At 39.7% G+C, this 17,123-nt stretch overlaps 1 protein-coding gene across 6 annotated transcripts in view; it reads left to right on the forward strand.

Moving 5' to 3' along the window:
• Window positions 1-15,860, forward strand: part of ksr1b (kinase suppressor of ras 1b) — a 43,850-nt gene extending 27,990 nt beyond the window's left edge. For 3 of the 6 annotated variants that reach the window (XM_056271927.1, XM_056271933.1, XM_056271932.1), the window contains 17 exons: window positions 6,114-6,271; window positions 6,524-6,593; window positions 6,695-6,778; window positions 6,856-6,917; window positions 7,004-7,116; window positions 7,433-7,601; window positions 7,934-7,975; window positions 8,911-8,953; window positions 9,742-9,765; window positions 9,895-9,955; window positions 10,083-10,480; window positions 11,835-11,925; window positions 12,105-12,238; window positions 12,357-12,488; window positions 12,703-12,844; window positions 14,063-14,196; window positions 15,049-15,860. In XM_056271927.1, coding sequence (XP_056127902.1) covers window positions 6,114-6,271; window positions 6,524-6,593; window positions 6,695-6,778; window positions 6,856-6,917; window positions 7,004-7,116; window positions 7,433-7,601; window positions 7,934-7,975; window positions 8,911-8,953; window positions 9,742-9,765; window positions 9,895-9,955; window positions 10,083-10,480; window positions 11,835-11,925; window positions 12,105-12,238; window positions 12,357-12,488; window positions 12,703-12,844; window positions 14,063-14,196; window positions 15,049-15,187 — 1,996 coding nt within the window. In that variant the 3' untranslated portion in view covers window positions 15,188-15,860. The remainder of the gene's footprint in view (window positions 1-6,113; window positions 6,272-6,523; window positions 6,594-6,694; window positions 6,779-6,855; window positions 6,918-7,003; window positions 7,117-7,432; window positions 7,602-7,933; window positions 7,976-8,910; window positions 8,954-9,741; window positions 9,766-9,894; window positions 9,956-10,082; window positions 10,481-11,834; window positions 11,926-12,104; window positions 12,239-12,356; window positions 12,489-12,702; window positions 12,845-14,062; window positions 14,197-15,048) is intronic. The other 3 variants (XM_056271929.1, XM_056271930.1, XM_056271931.1) reach the window with 3 other exon arrangements.
• Window positions 15,861-17,123: the final 1,263 nt, after the last annotated feature.

Raw genomic sequence — 17,123 nt, forward strand, 5'->3', positions numbered from 1 at the left:
GTTAAAGCAACACTATGTAACTTTTCAACCTTCATAATATATTTCCAAGACCCTTGTGATGGTACATCGACTTACAATAGGTTAAATGACACGTCTGCCATAGCCTGACGTGGTCTGTATCGCTTTTACTCGCACTATGTAACTTCGGGTTTCGGGTAGTAACCCGAGCACAAAAAGAACTACAAAACTTGACTGCTTTACGGCATACGTCACTTCACCCACCACTTCCTCAAATTGTCTATGGCCATTGCAGACATCCCAAGTCTATAGCGTCTCCCTGATGCCCGCAAAGTAGTTAAAATCTGCTGGAATCTAGAGCGCGCATGCGAGACAGAACATACTGCGCGCATAACATACATAGCGCGAGCACGGCAGAGAGGGAGAGAGCGAGAGACCTTGCGAGTGTGCCTCACGAAAGCTTGTCAACCCGCCACCCCCCCCCGTCAACAATCCAGTCACCAAGATATACCTCCCTGAAATGGCTTCTTGCAGGTTGGGATGTCTGCCATTGTTGATTCCAAAGCCGGTGCTGGATATACAGCGAGCGTGCGTGCGACAGTAGGCTGCGGTAGGCTAAATTATTTACGACAGCGGTAATGGACAATTCCGCTTCCAACCTGTAGGGCGACCGCTGAGGAAAAGTTCCTTGGTGTTGCTTTAAGTATTACAGGATTTGTGTGAGAGTGCTTCTGGACTTTAAGGTGTCTTTAAAAGTGATTGTCTAGATTAGAGCAACATTTGCTATTTGACACCTGCATATTATTTGAATGCAAACTAGATTTGCATTTCTGAAATTGCAGAAGGAAATCCGAGTGCTGGCACTGGTTCTGTGTAAATGACCTGCTTTCCTGTTGTCAGTCAGCTACACACAGAAATCAGTCACTGTGTGTGGCTATAAATGATTAAATACATGCAAAAAAAATTGACCAATCACAATGCAGTTTTCAAATACACTACTATTCAAAGGTTTGGGGTAAACGTTTTTGAAAGAAGTCTCTTTTGCTCACCAAGGGTGCATTTATTTGATCAAAAATACAGTAAAAACAGTTATATTGTGAAATATTAAAATTAAAATTCATTCAGTTTTTTGTTTTAATATATTGTAAATGTAATTTATTAAATGAAAAGAAACCATACAGTACATTTTTTTCAGGATATTTGATAAATTTAAAGCTAGAAATACAAATAGAAATCTTTTTAAACCTTATCAAATTACTCTACTGTCACTTTTGATCAATTTAATGCATCCTTGTTGAATAAAAGCGATTCATTTAAGAAAAAAATTGCTGACTGCAAACTTTTGGATGGTAGTGTAGATCCATTCACATCCATTTGATGGCACTTTCACTGCTGTCTGTAACAAAAATGCATCCATTTGGACATTAGCCTGCATCATCTATTGATTTTTTTTTTTCCCCTTTCTGATACAGCCTAATTCTATAATGTCATTCTATAATGATGTCAGAAACATTTACCTCATTGTACAGTCATGAAGTAATGCACTGAGGAGGAGATGGAAATGGAATATGTTCATCTGAAGGGTGTGACTATTTGAAGATAAAGTCTAAAGCATAAAAGCCTCTTCAAACAATAAAATTAGTCACAGGGCTAACAGTAACATGAAACTACACAGAAATATATGCTGACGCGTGTTAACTTTTAATCTTGATGTAACTGTGAATTTCCAGACTCCATTCCACACATAATGAATATTCTGTCATTGTTTAGTCACCCTCATGTTGCTTCAAACCTGTCTGACTTTGTTTCCTCGGTGCTGGTTGCCCTTTTCCATGCACTTACAATGAATGGGCACTGGAGCTTTCGAGCTTCGAAAATGATGCAAAAGCATTATCAAATATCATATACGGATGATTAGTGCACATTATTCCAAGTCTTCTAAAGCCATATGATAAAGCCATAAAGGAACAGAACGAGATTTATAATTTACATTCAGTGGGCTGTGACTTATTCATTGAATCGGTGAGGTCTGTCCAAATTGCCAGTGAATAACAACTTCTAATGATGGTTTGCATAAAGCTATCTTATGGAGTTTAGAAAGCTTGGAACAGGTCTTAAAATAACGTCATATGGACCACTTTTATGATACTTTTATGGTGCTTTATTGGACTTCATAAAACGGTTAGTTCCAATCCTTGATTCTGATTGGTCAATGGCTGTTTTATTTACTCCGCTTTGCATCGTGCCTAACAACGCCCTTCAGCCGTGACTTATTCACGATACAGCACAGCCTCTCGTACCTTATTGCTTACTTTGACAACCCCATTCTTCATTATACTGACAAAAGTTGCCTGGATAAATAAAACAAAATGTACCAGTTGTGTTCCCCAAAAGGACAAAAATCTTTGTAACATTGCATCTATATCTCTTTTAAAAAAAAAATTTTTTCAGGATTTTCCCTTATATGTTGCACAACATTTGATTCACGTAACATGGTGCCTCACTTAGCAAAAATGTGGAATATTTTGCCCTGCAGCATGAATGTAGAAATCCTTCTTAGGAAAAATGTTCTTCATATTATTTTAGTTCATGCTTTTCATATGTGTACCATGCAATGTCGCCCTGCCCAGTGTGTGTTGGGTCTGTGGGAGCGGACTGCTGTGTCATCTGAGATCACTGATGGCCGAGGTCCAGGCAGGTTTTGGACGGGGGCAGAGGAGTTCAACACTCCCCCTCCTTCCGCCCCTTCACGTAGCCCCAGTGTTTCCCGTTAGCACAAGGCCGAGGTCAGACCCCTTCTCAGACTCGCTGGCGTCCTGCGCTTGATCATTCCCGCTCCTCTCCTCTCTCTCTGAGCCAGTAAATGTCTGCTTTTGGAGCTCCTCCTCAGAATCTGTGTGTGAACTGAAGTCCACCGCAACTCCCTGCATGTGAAGCTGCACGCCTCCATTCGTACAACATTTTTTAAATATTTGTGGTGGCCAAGTTGCAGGTGTGTTTTTATTTAAAGTTCTATAGGAAAATGTCTTGCTGGGAGGAGGTACAGTGAGTCATTAAGCTTTCTGAGAATTCTATTTGGTTGCATTGTAATAATTCCAATGAAACAGATCAGAGTCTTAAAGGGCACCTATTACACCCCTTTTCACAAGATGTAAAATAAGTCTCTGATGTCCCCAGAGTGTGTATGTGAAGTTTTAGCTCAAAATACCCAACAGATCATTTTTTACAGCATGTTTAAATTGTAAATTTTTGGGGATGAGAAAAAAACGCGCCGTTTTAGTGTGTATCCCTTTAAATGCAAATGAGCTGCTGGAGCCGCACAGAGGGCCTGGCTCGCGCTCAGAGCCAGGACAATCTTATCTCACGGAATGATAATATCAAAAACGGAAACTCTCAGTCGCTGTGTTTATTTCGACCCGGAGTCGGACAATAATGCCTACAGAGCCAGAGTAATAAACAGTATAAGAAGTGCGCATTAAAGTCTTATCTATACACTCTCTCACTCCCTTTCATTATCATTAACGTATACAGCGAATTACACAAAACACTTGTTAAACACTTGTTTACTAACTGTAAACAAATATACACACACCTTTTCAGGGGTGCTTAATAAACTGGTAAACTTTATATCCGTAAAACAACTCCTATGAACTGTAATAAAGTGCGCACTCTCCCTTTCATTACTGCCGTGACCAATAACGCACCGGTGACTATAAGCAGGATCACGAACAGTTGGTACAGACCCATCATCGAGTAACAACGAGAGTAAATGATGACTGGCTGCTATGTTCATTCTTACATCTTATAACAAAACACCTCAATCGCTTAGGAGACATTCTTGTCTACAGCTGCTCCGCGTCGAAACAATGGCGGACTGTGTTTAGCTCACTCAGGGCGGGTCTACGCTAAAACTGCAGTGTCAGTCAACAGTCGTGGGAGGGGCTTGTGCAAAAGTACGTCACATTGCCCCGAATCTGAGAACAGGTTGTTCTGAGACACTGCTTGTGATTTATGGGGATTGAAAAAAAAGCACTGGGTGGATTTTTATCATTATAGGATGTACACACACTGCCAACACACATTTATGTTCAAACATGTTCAAATTTATGTTTAAACCTAATAGGTGCCCTTTAATGATTTCAGGTTAACTTTGTAAATTGTCACAATAGTTCATTTTAAATGTTTCTGCAGTGTAACAAATATTTTTTTTTAAATATCTTTTTAATAATGAATTTTTATCAATTTTATAATTTTTTTATTATAAACTAAAGTCAAATATTTATTTATTCATTATTCAAATTATTTATTATTTTAATTATTAATTGTTTAATGATTACGTTTAAAAAAGGTCTGCAAAAATCAAAGTGCACAACAAATGGAATTATTGTCTTTCAAAAGAAAGAATCGATTCTGAACTGCCTGAAACGAGTCGTCTGTAATTCCAGCCTTACTTCCTGCACTAACCTTACATAGGTTTGGGTCATGTTGTCGGCATGTCGAGAAGATGCGGTTTTCTGTGCTACCAAAGCCAATTCACTTTGCATGAATTTCAAAAGGATGAAGATGTGAAGAGTCAGTAAAACCGGCACCATCGTTATTGTTCGTATCACTAGCCGCGTTTCCACTGTCGGGCCAGTGCTAGGCCAGGGCTTTAAACGGGCCGTGCCGGGCTAATAGCCTCGGGCCAGTAGCACCTGGCCTGCGTTTCCACTGTCGGGCCAGAAACTCCACAGCGCGTCACTAAAACACGCCCGCAACACGCCTCTCTGGAACAACGTCACACTAACCCATCATTTCACCAACAAATGGAAGTTTTATCAGAAAACTAATCAGAAAGAAATCACTGGAAACAGCGTGCATCGCAAAACAAACATGATAAAAGCGGCCGTTTGCTGGCATTTTTGTTGTTTACTTGAATATTTAAAACCCAAGCATCGATGTTTTACCACAGGTTTACAATAAAAAGTGATACATTGATCATAATGAATTAATTTATGTCAAAATTGCACATTAGTCACACAGAAATAAATGACCGTTAACGTTAGGTCTATTTCACAAAAGAAAGAGGACACACTTACATTATTCAGTCGAGGCTGTTTCTGTTTATTGGTAGTTACAGGACATATATCACATTTAGAAACAATGATAATTTCTACAAATAATGTTATATGCCACCAAAAATACGACCTGAGGAGCGTTAGCACAGTCTCGACTCCCAGTAGCTACAGATATATTTTCAGTCAGAGAAACAGGAAGCTCCCGAAAAAAAGTAGAGTCCGGTATAAAGAGACTACTATGTAGTATACGTAGGCTACTGACAGATAAAATAAAAACATGATTGTGATAGCCTTTATGATTGGTCTGACTTCTTCAAGCGTTCACCATGTTTTTTTACTATGCGTATCTTCAAGCGTTTACTATGTTTACTATGGTAATGGTTAGCGCGCATAGTCTTTTGCATCGCGTATAAATATTTCTACCTTATACGGTGATCAGAATCCACATCAGATCACAAACAGAAGGCATTAAAACATGAAAGTGAGTTAAATTATTTTAAAAGTCTTTAATGCTGACAGAATCATTCGGCGCTCCTGTCTCTCGACTCAGGTAATCCCCGCCTCTGTTCGTAACCACTCCTCTAGCCCGAGCTGGCCCGCTTTGGCCCAAGGTATTCGACGGGCCAGAAATCCTGGCCGTTGGCCCCGAGTAAGCCCCGATCAAGCCCCGGAAGTGACAGTGGAAACGCGACTGGCCCTGGCACGCACTAGCACGGCCCGGCCCTGGCCCGGCAGTGGAAACGCGGCTACTGTGTATCAAGTGCTGAGGAAGCCTCCGGAGCTGAAATACAGATATGGCAATGGGCGTTTTGTTTCCAACACGCGCTGTAAGAAGTAGACAAATCACAACAGATGTGGACTATCTGACCAATCAGAGCAGAGTACGCTCTCAGAAATGAGGGGTTCAGAGAGACCTAATCCTTGATTGAACCATTTCAGACTGTGAAAAAAGAGGTGATGCTGCAGTGTATATTATCAGAAAGAGTTTTTTTTTTACCTTGGATGCATGTAGGAGGAACCTTTTAAAATAGCATAACAGTTACTTTTGATGTCAACTACCCAGATACTAAATGTAGTTTTGTGTCCCTCACCCTGCAGGAGTGGGAAGAAAAATAAACCGCTTCTGAACGTGCAGGTAAATGGTGGAGGAAATGGCTGGGAAGACTCACCCTCACGGTCACCACTGCTGTCTGCCCGCTCCCCCTGCATCCTACCAAATACACCCAGTCACCTGGGAGATCCTGCGGGTATAAGAAGTACGTTTTCTTATTTAGCCCTAGTAAAAGACTAGCTGTGTTAGCTGTGTACCTAGACAGCATTGTAAGGAATCACAAATGTGCTTCCATCATGAAGGCTGATCCAAAGACAGCAATGCTATGCTTCCTTTTGAGATTTGTAGTGTGTGTATGCTTATTTGAGTATCACAACATTAGCTTAGCAACATGCTAACAGTAAACTTAGTTTTAATTCATTTTGAGTCCAATCTGTGTTTCTTTAACATCATCTAGATAACGTTGCAACCCACGGAAGCTCTCCGTTGATCATGAGGAAGGATATCGGTCTGGATGTCACACACAGGTAATGACCACTGAACTTTTTCCTGTTTTCATTCTTATGTACTAGTTTGTCTTTCAACTTCCAGAACAACTGAAATTGGATTTCTTATTGTGCCGCCTCAGGTTTTCCACCAAGTCCTGGTTGTCTCAGACGTGCCAGGTGTGCAAGAAGAACATGATGTTCGGTGTTAAATGCAAACATTGCAAGTAAGGGAAGACAAGAAACATTTCAGAAAACCACATCTGACTTTCTCCCTGCTAATGTTTGCTTCCATCTCTTTTAGGGTGAAGTGCCACAACAAATGTACTAAAGAGGCCCCTAAGTGCAGGATTTCATTCGCACAACGTAAGATTTTGTACAAGTTGTAATATATATTCTATTCATACAGATTTGTGCTGAAGATGATCTAAAGTTTTGTCCTGTTCTTTCAGTTCCAAACAAGATCAGAAGAACAGAATCAGTACCATCAGGTATCAACAACCAGGTGGAGCGACCGGCAGAGTCGCAGCAGTACGGAACATTGCCGAAGGCAATAAACAAAAAGGCATGTAGCAAACCACACAAACCAGGAAGCTGAGATTCTCATTATGCTAACTCCTTGTGTGTGCTGACTCAGTGGTGTTATAAGTCTCTTAAAGTTGAAGTGTCATTAAATAACAAGTAAATAAATGTAATGATCATGTATAAAGACCTTTTTATTTATTTATTCATTTTAATTTTTCAATTCAAATTGGTCATGCTAGTGACTAGTTTTGTTATTGAACTTCTATTTCATAATTATGTCATAACTGTTTTTAAACATCCATTTTTACACCTTGTTTCTGGAGAATGTTTTCTAAGATTTGTGTGTTTACCTTCAGGACCACCCTCCATCCCTGAGTCACCTGGACTCCAGTAGTAACCCCTCCTCCACAACCTCCTCCACCCCCTCCTCACCTGCCCCGTCCAGTCAGAGCAACCCCCCGAGCGCCACCCCGCCACCCAACCCCTCCCCTAAGGGTCACGTTGACAGTCGCTTTCACTTCCCAGGTCAGTCTCGTTTACACGGAAACCACGGTATCTTATTTACCCTTCCGCGTCTACAACCATTTAAAATTCGACACGGCAAGAAGGTCTTTCTTTTTGAAGCACAGCAGGCACTTCTTCGTTGTCTGTCTGTCCTCCAGTGCTCAGAATTAACCTCTTGGATGAATGTATACTAACCTACTAATATCTGCCCTTAATGTTCCGCTGTGCATTACTAAAGCATTTCTAAATCGTTTCATTACTAAGGAATTCTTGCTGATGCATAACACGCTAGTTGTTTAACTGGGTCTTTCTCTTTTCCTTGCGGACATCTGTCTGTTTGTCCCATTCATTAGCTGCCTGCTACTTTCAGCATAGACCACAGTTTGTCTTCCCTGGTGAGTTAACAATCATCCACACCATAAAACTCTGTTATTTACCCTTCAGGTGTGATGTCTTAGTTCCTTGTTGAGTTGTCACTGACTTTTTGAGACAACTCAACTGTGCTCTCCCAATCTTTAGAGCTTAACCTGCAGTAAACTCTGTAGTGAACTTAAACTGTAGTGAGATTAAGGCCTTATCCCAAATGGTACTCTAAGCCCTTGAGATCTTCCTCCGAGTTCATGTGACATCATTGTGTGCATCATTGTCCGTGACGGGGGGCGCTCATGAGCACCCTTCTGAAACCTAATATGACAAATGGGACACCCTACGGCCTTGTGTCCTTTGTAAGTACACAAGATCGCAAGTGCACATGAAGTATGCCATTTGGGACAGGGCCTGTGTTGCTATCAGTGTTTAGACTGTGATGTGCTGCCTCCTAGTGGTTATCTATGGGAATTGCTTTATTTTTTGCAGTATTTTGCATTTTCAGCTCTCTGTGTACATGCATGGAGAATCTGAAACGCATATTATTCTAGTGTATAGTTTACATTTATATTAAAGTTGTTAACACGCAAAAACTATTGATATTGCTCAAATCCTTAACCTTAATCCCTAGGACACATTAAATGGATCAAAAGTGACCGCAAAGACATTTCTAAAATTACAAAAGATTTCTATTTCAATCAAATGTTCTTCTTTTGAACTATTCATCAAAGAATCCTGAAAAAAATAAATGTCAGTTTCCACAACGAATATCAAGCAGCACAACTGTTATAACTTAAATCTGAACGTTTAATAGCAGCATTGGTGTATAATGTTGAAGGTGAACTTCTGCACTCTGAAGTACACTTACACTGCTCATGTAGTCACACACTTACACTGCTCATGTAGTCACACACTTACACTGCTCATGTAGTCACACACTCAGAATCCCTTTTTGTCCTCACAGACGTATCCAGTTCCACGCATCCAGATGGCAGTTACAACACTGGGTAAGGCAAGACTTCTCAATTACTGTTTTTTTTTTCCAGTTTTTCCAAAAGTGTTTTGACCCCGGACCAGTTAAATGCAAGTTTTATTGGTTTTGGTTCCTCATTTTAATTTCTGTCCATGCAATGAGTCAGTGACTGCCCCACATTTTTGGTTATTGCTTCATCACAAATTAAACTTTAAACGGAACCAATGTAGCAGCCCTGAACTTCCCCTGCAAGTTCAAACTTATTATGCATGCTTCATTGAAGTTCATTCAAAAGCTTTTTACACACCTACATGTTGATCCCAATCTGTTAGATTGGCTTTCTTCCGTGGAACACAAAATTAGATGCCAAGCACCATAAAAGTTGTTTAACATGTCTTCTGAAGTCATTTGATATCTTTGAGTGAGAAAAAGCTCAAAGTTAAGTAATTATATGCTGAAACACTGAAGTTTTTAAACGGAAACTAAAACTATTAAAAATGTTTTGAAATGAAGCTGAAATAACACAAAATATAAAAATTAGATGAAATATAAAAATGATAAATGTTGCCCTGGCAACCAAATGAAATAAAAGACATTAAAGTTACATAGAAATATAAAAAAGCTAATAGAAATGACAAACGTATATAAAATTACTAAAAATTCAAACTGAAAAATATAAAAATAAAAGCTCTTTCAAAATATTATTTGATAGTATAATAGTACATAATAATACTACTAAAATAATACTGTCTCAAATGAGGTTTTGACGTCAGAGACAAAACAGTTGACATCAATTTTTCCTTTATTTGTGACCCACATTAGAAAGTCACATGGGTTCAGAAAAACGTGAGTAAATAACAGAATTTATATTTAAAGGTGAACTATCCCTTGTAAATGATCGAGATCATACATAGTATTTATATACTGCTAAATGGTTAAATGTGTTGAGTCTAGCGTGTCTTCTCTCCCATGCAGAGAAACAGACCACTTGGACGGTAATGTTAAGCAGACATCAACAGGCCAGAGGGAAGCTGTGGTGAGTTCCGCAAGAAACACCTTCCACCCACAGAGCTATCAGGAATTGAAAGCGTTTGTTGCCACAATTTCCAGTTAATTTCTGCATTTTGAATTGTGTAAACTCAAAACCTATTCTTCTTATTCAGGATGAGGAACAGCAAGGGGATGACGGTCAGGATCAGGAGGGATCGGACGATGAAAGTGAAGGTGATGAAGTGGATGACCTGCCCAACTGCAAGGGCTACTGGAAGGACCATATAAGCCGTAAGGCCAGCCAGACTAGCGTTGACCTGCGGGAGTGGGATGTGCCGTTTGAGCAGCTGGAGCTGGGAGAGCTGATCGGTAAAGGCCGCTGGGGGAAGGTGTGCAGGGGCCGCTGGCACGGAGAGGTGGCCGTTCGACTGTTGGAGATTGACGGTAACAATCAGGAGCACCTGAAGCTGTTCAAGAAGGAGGTGATGAACTACCGGCAAACGCGACACGAGAATGTCGTGCTGTTCATGGGGGCCTGCATGAACCCGCCCCATCTGGCCATTATCACCAGGTTCATCTCTTTCTGCACTCTCAATGTTGTGTCGTTCATATACACAGACATTCAAAAGTGTTTTATTTTCTGAAGAAGAAATGAAAGCAAAGGTGCATTAAAGGTGGGGTAAGTTGTTTTTGAAATATGCTGTTGGCCAATGTTGATATATTCGAAATCAACCCAAACAAACACCCCCCTTCTTCATTGCTCCGCCTCCAAAACACACAATCCAATCCTAACGGCCCTAGTTCGGTCTCGAACCCCGATCCCCCTACAAGCGAGTCGAGTGGACTAACAATGACTCTAAACGCCGCTTTCACTAGCAGTCGTCAGCAAGACTCACACTAGCTGTCCTCCGTTTCGCACGCAATCCAAGAGAGGATGTTTATCATAGCAGAAGGGCAACAAAATAATGCTTCACGAAAAATAAAGCGCAGATGATGAACGAATGACAAGGAGGCACAAAAAAATAAATGTGCAGTACACAATAGTAATTACAAACAAGAGTTGGTTGTTAGTTGCCAACAGTACAGCAGCTCCAGACACACAATGACACTCAAACCCAGTGTTACTCACGAGTGGACCCGAATCAAAGCAACATCCGCGTCTGTTTTCAGGCCTTCCCACTTCACTCTCTCCAGCGCTGAACAGCGTTTCTAATATTAACAAGGGTCCTAAAGCTCTTGCCCAGACATAACCCTTTATTTTCCAGTGATTTCTTCTGAGCTTTTCTCTTTTGTATTGTCTCATCTCTATTTCTGCAGTCTTTCTTCAAATCTCCCTCTTGCTCGCTCTCTCTCCTCCACCGCCATACGCCCCCTAATGCTGATTGGCTACACGTTTGTTGTTGTGCCGGCCCGACTAACTTCCAAACAGCATATTTCAAAAACAACTGGTTCCACCTTTAAATTGACCAAAAGTTACTGTAAAGACATATAATGTTACAAAAGATTTCTGTCTCAAATAATGCTGTTTCGAACTTTATATTCATCAAATAATCCTGAAAAAACTGTTTCCACAAAAATATTGTGGAAAGATTACGTTTTCAACATGTTTCTTTGAGCACCAAATCAGCATATTTAGAATGATTTGTGAAGGATCATGTGACACTGAAGACTGGAGTAATGATGCTGAAAATTCAGCTTTGCCAGCACAGGAATTAATTTGACTTTTTTTTAAACAGTTATTTAAAATTGTTATAATATTTCACAATATTACTGTTTCTACTTTATTGTTGCAAATTGCAATGCATCCTGGTGAGCATAAGAGACTTCAAAAAGGAACTTTTGAACGCTAGTGTATATGTTTTGAATGTTTAATATGGGTGCATATGTGTGTTTGGATTTTGATTTATCTATTTATCTATCCATAGCTTTTGTAAAGGACGGACACTTTACTCTGTTGTCAGGGACTCTAAACTTGACATCAACAAAATAAGACAAATCGCTCAGGAAATTGTTAAGGTATGAAGCATAACATGCAATACATGTTCTTGGTTTTATTTTAAATGATTCATCAATGTATGTTATTATTATTAAGGGACTTCAATTTCTATTGCCGCCATTTTGAGTGCAATGGTTATACACTTATACTGTCTTTGCTTTAACTGTTTTTTGTTGTTGCTTTTTTTTACATTCTACAGGGAATGGGTTACCTTCATGCAAAGGGAATTGTGCACAAAGATTTAAAGTCCAAGAATGTGTTTTACGATTCAAACAAAGTAGTAATCACAGATTTTGGCCTGTTTGGGATGTCTGGAGTGGTCCAAGAGGGCAGGTAAGGGTTCATGTCATGACTGCAGCTAATTTATAATAAATGAATAATCTTATCATACAGTATGCTTTGTTAAGAGCTTCATTAACGCATGTGTGTATTTGTGTGTGTGTGTGTGTAGGCGGGAAAATGAACTGAAGCTGCCACGTGGGTGGATCTATTACCTAGCTCCAGAGATCGTGCAAAAGATGGGACCAGGAAACCAAGAAGACTGTTTGCCCTTTTCAAAAGCTGCTGATGTTTACGCCTTTGGGTAAAAGCCACATCTTTGTTTTCACATCTGCATCTCATCTAATGTGCCTATTTAAACACTAGGTTATGGTGTTAATGTTTCATTTCTGCTTACTTTTTTTCTCACAAGACAATACTTTTTCTGATTGATCAATCACTTTAAATGCATTTTAAAAACAATACATTGCATGCCAACAATGGAGTTGATCAGTTGACTGTGAATGTGTCTGTCTTAGCACCATCTGGTATGAACTCCAGGCCAAAGACTGGCCCATCATCAACCAACCAACTGAAGTTTTGATCTATCAGCTGGGAAGTGGAGAAGGCCTCAGAACGTTACTGGCCCAGAAGGGTACAAGCGTGGGCAAGGAGGTTACGGTGAGTCCAGCCCCAGTACATTTAAAATTATATTATTATATCAGTGGCGAGCGGTGACTTTTTAAACCAGGCATGCTGGATGGCGCGTTATATCAAAAATTCATCTGGTGCATATCCATTGGATAATGGGTTTTAATAAGCGAGACGCTCGCGTTCGACCTAGACAGAGTGTTAGCTGCTCGGTTGCTTACTCTCATGACACATAGCAACACAGCTAAAGTATTCCTAATATGTTTGACCTTTTATTGTAAGAAGCATACATTTACCTGTTGATGCCTTCACAAGCACCCGTAAAAGCAGTTGAGTCAGGCGCAATGCGTGAAAGGGACAAAACATGCTGTATTTCTGAAATTCCTCTAGGTGGCATTAATGTTACAGAAACTACAAACTGCACCTTTAAACGGTACTGCACATCTAAATCAGAGACGACAAATAATGGCAGGCGTCAATTTAAATGTATGCCAGAAGTGTTTTTTTAATTATTATTATTAAGAATTGAAAATAAGTATAATATATTGTATTTATAATAGGCTACTCATATTTATTATAAGTCAAATAGAGTAAGTATTCTTTAAAAATAAGCTGAAAAAATGCAAATAGATGACTTTAACAAATGCATAGACTAGTGATTTACAGCCTCAGATAGTTGCAGTAGGTCTACTTACAGTAGGTTAACAGTTTATACGGTTTCGTTAAAAATAAATTTTCTTATGGAGAAAATGAAATAGCCTTCTATGAAAATAGTTATAGTTGTGACTCTTTTTTTCATTTGATTTAGTCTATTTAGTTTTGTATCAAACACAATGTTATTTTTGTTGATCGAGATCTGGCAGCAACTGCACATTTTTCCTCTTGAGTGAGCGATTCTGCGCATGAAATTCCCCAAATGACAGCAAACCAATGAGAACGCGGGACAATGGTGACGATACGCTTTGGCGCCAAAGCTGCTGTGGATTCGATTACCCGAAACCCTCTGTAACTGGCAGATTTGAATAAAATTACCGTTGTTCGGCAAATAAATAAATGATGGAGAGTATTGCCAACATTTTAGCATGTAAGCTTTATGATACATGTCCAACATGGGAATTTATAGTGTTAATGTTAATTAGAGAGTCCATGAATGGCTTGGGTATGCAGAGCATTCGCAGCTTATATATATATATATATATATGATTATATGATGCATACTTTAATATGGTCATTGTACTCCCACTGTAGGAGATCCTGTCCGCCTGCTGGTCCTTTAAAGTTGAGGACAGACCTACATTCACTCAGCTGACAGACTTACTAGAGAAGCTGCCGAAGCTCAATCGCCGGCTCTCGCACCCCGGACACTTCTGGAAGTCTGAGGAGTATGTATCCTAGACTGGACCGCTGGCATGCTGCGGATCCCCCTTTTTTGGAGGGTGTAGTTTAGTGAGCATGGAAACTAACTGATCGTTTGGAGCCGACCTGTGCATTGTTTTGTTTTGTTTTTTATTCTGAGCCTTCATTTTACACTATTGGATTTTTAGTGTAGCGAGTGTCAGGAGGATGCTGTGCATGAATTCAACTGAATGAATGCTGTGTCATATCATATGGTGCGGGAAATCATTTTTAAGAGCGTACGTGACAATAAGTGATGAAAAAACGAGTGTATGTTTGTGAGTGTTTTTCTGCTACAAACGTTTTTGCCTATTATATGAATGACTGGTCTGATTTGCTAATATGTGTGAAGCTTGTGATTTTATCATTTATTATTCACCATATAGAAATTCAGAATCAGATACTGTTCTGGTTCAGAGGGAAGGTGCCCATTTATTAAACCTGTTACACTTTGAAGATGTTCATATGTCCAAATATCTGGCCTGTGGTCAGTAATGCACCTGTTATATTTAAATAATATCGTTTAGTCTGTGGTGGAATGGGCACAATCAGATCATTATTTTTATAATAAATAAAATAATGGCAATATTTGTAATTATATTGTTATTATTAATTAGTGAAAACAACTGAAAAGCCTTTTATGGAGAGAAAAAAAAGAAAAGTAATGTTTCTGTATGTTGTTTCTGCCCCCTTTTTCCTGTGGGTCTCTCTCATTCTCGGAATGGGCCGAACTGTGATCACATCTCTGTCATCTCCTGTTCCTGTTTCTCGATGTTTCCTGTATCACCACCAACACGTCACTTTATTTTCTCCTCTGTACTTTCCTTTCTTCTGTTCAGTGCATGGCATCACCACTGTCTGCGCGAGCACTGCAGTCCGGGCCTCCGCTCTCGCTGTCCCTATGTGTACAAATACGACCATTTGTCCACGGCTGCCGTTAATATTAGCTTGGCTGCTGCATTCAAAGAAAGCAACTGATTCAGATGTCTGATTCTATTCCGTTTATTTCCTGTGTGATTTATTGATTTCTATGCTTCTGATAAACAGAGCGTCTTACAAATCTTGGCACTGTTCATCTTTGTGTTGCTTTTCCTTAGCAGTACTTTTAGTCTATTAAGCTTTTAAACCTTTGTCTGTTCTAATACTGAGCAAAGCCATTTTAGCTAAACTTTGTATATGGAAAATATGCTGATAGGATTTCCTCCCTTGTTTTTATTGAGCTAGCAGACCTTGCCATGTTTCAAATTCCCCTTGTGTGCCGTCACATGAATGAAATGTGATCTCCATTGCACTTCTGGTAGTCAAGACCTTATGCTTTTGCAATCCACAAACCTTCTACTGTATTCTGTATTTTTACAGAAGTGACTTCCTTTTTCCACATTGTTGCCCCAAATTAAGATTGAAATAAATAATATTTTACCGGATGCTAATCTGACCTACTGAGCCCTACCAGGACAGTTAAAGAGCCTCAAAAATTAAGGGTCCTGACGAATTATTTGTAATATCATAGAGTATGAAAGATATTTTGACCCAGCAGGATGGTGTTCAGAAACTTTTCATGTCTAATACCTCTCGTGTGTGCGTGTGTGCGCGTGTCAGTCAGAGTGAGTGTGTGAGCGTGTGCATGCCGAGTTTTGGGTGATTTTTTTTTTTTTTTTTTGTGGTGGTGGTATAAACATTGAGAGGATGATTCTTTTAGACTGCAGTGACTGTTCCCATAACAACAGACAATAGAGAACTATTGTTTTATTTATTGTACAGCTAAGATTTCTTATATTATTTGTACAAAATTTTATGTTTCCATCGCAATATTTTGAAAAGGTACTTTACTCCTGTTGTACAGCTCTTTATATACAGTGTCTCGGACATAAAATGTACATTTCTAGAGTGAGATTGTGGTTTTAATGTTATGAAATTATGAATTCATATTTTTGTAAAGCTTTTATCCACTTGTCTGTAAACACAATGTCATTTTATCCTGGCAGAAATAATAAACAAACGAAACAGTTATTTATCATTTATCCAATTCATGAGAGAGAATTGTTAGGGGTAAACAGTTAAAGACCCAGAACCAGATATGATGAAAGAAGACCCGGAGTCAGAATTATAATAAATTAAAGAAAAGATTTACTAAAGATAGTTTGCAGTTTCATCAGCAGAAGTCAGCTTCAAGACTCACACAGGAGTTTGTAGGCCGCCCCCCTTACAGTGACAAAGATCACAGAGATTATACCATTTACCAAGGTCTAAGCTACGTCCTTGCTTCAGGTTGCAGTTTCTGATTGGCTAAGAACACAGTCTTAAGTAATATTCCTCACATATACAGACTGAAGGATCTCTCCATAGATTATGCAGCTGACACACAGACCCTGAAGTTTAGGCACGTCATGACCTTCCAGGTCGCAGATTTGGGTTGCTAGGCGCCGACATGTCGAAGAAAACAAGTCAGTCAATCTCCCATAATGCCAGTGGTTCCTTAACCTGCAACCAAGAAGACTAACACACACACCGACACACAGCTTTTCTAAGTGCTGGAAACATTAGAGATTTTGCTCCATATTGATGTGATCGCATCACGCAGTTGCTGCTGATATGACGGCTGCACATCCATGATGAGAATCTCCTGTTCCACCACATCCCAAAATTGCTCTATTGGATTGAGGTCTGGTGACTGAAGGCCATTTGAGTTTAGTGCACTCATTGTCATTTTCAAGGAACCAGTTTGAGATGATTGAGCTTTGTGTCGTGATACGTTATTCTGCTGGAAGTAGCCATCTGAAGATGGAAAGACTGGTTATATAAACGGATGGACATGGTCAGCAACAACACTCTGGTAAGCTGTGCCGTTTAAATGATGCTCAATTGGTGATATGAGGCCCAAAGTGTGCCAAGAAAACCGTCCCCACACCATTGC

This window comes from Rhinichthys klamathensis, unplaced genomic scaffold, assembly GCF_029890125.1.
Source record: "Rhinichthys klamathensis goyatoka isolate OS25496 unplaced genomic scaffold, OSU_Roscu_1.1 h1tg000329l_1, whole genome shotgun sequence".
Lineage (NCBI taxonomy): Eukaryota > Metazoa > Chordata > Actinopteri > Cypriniformes > Leuciscidae > Rhinichthys > Rhinichthys klamathensis.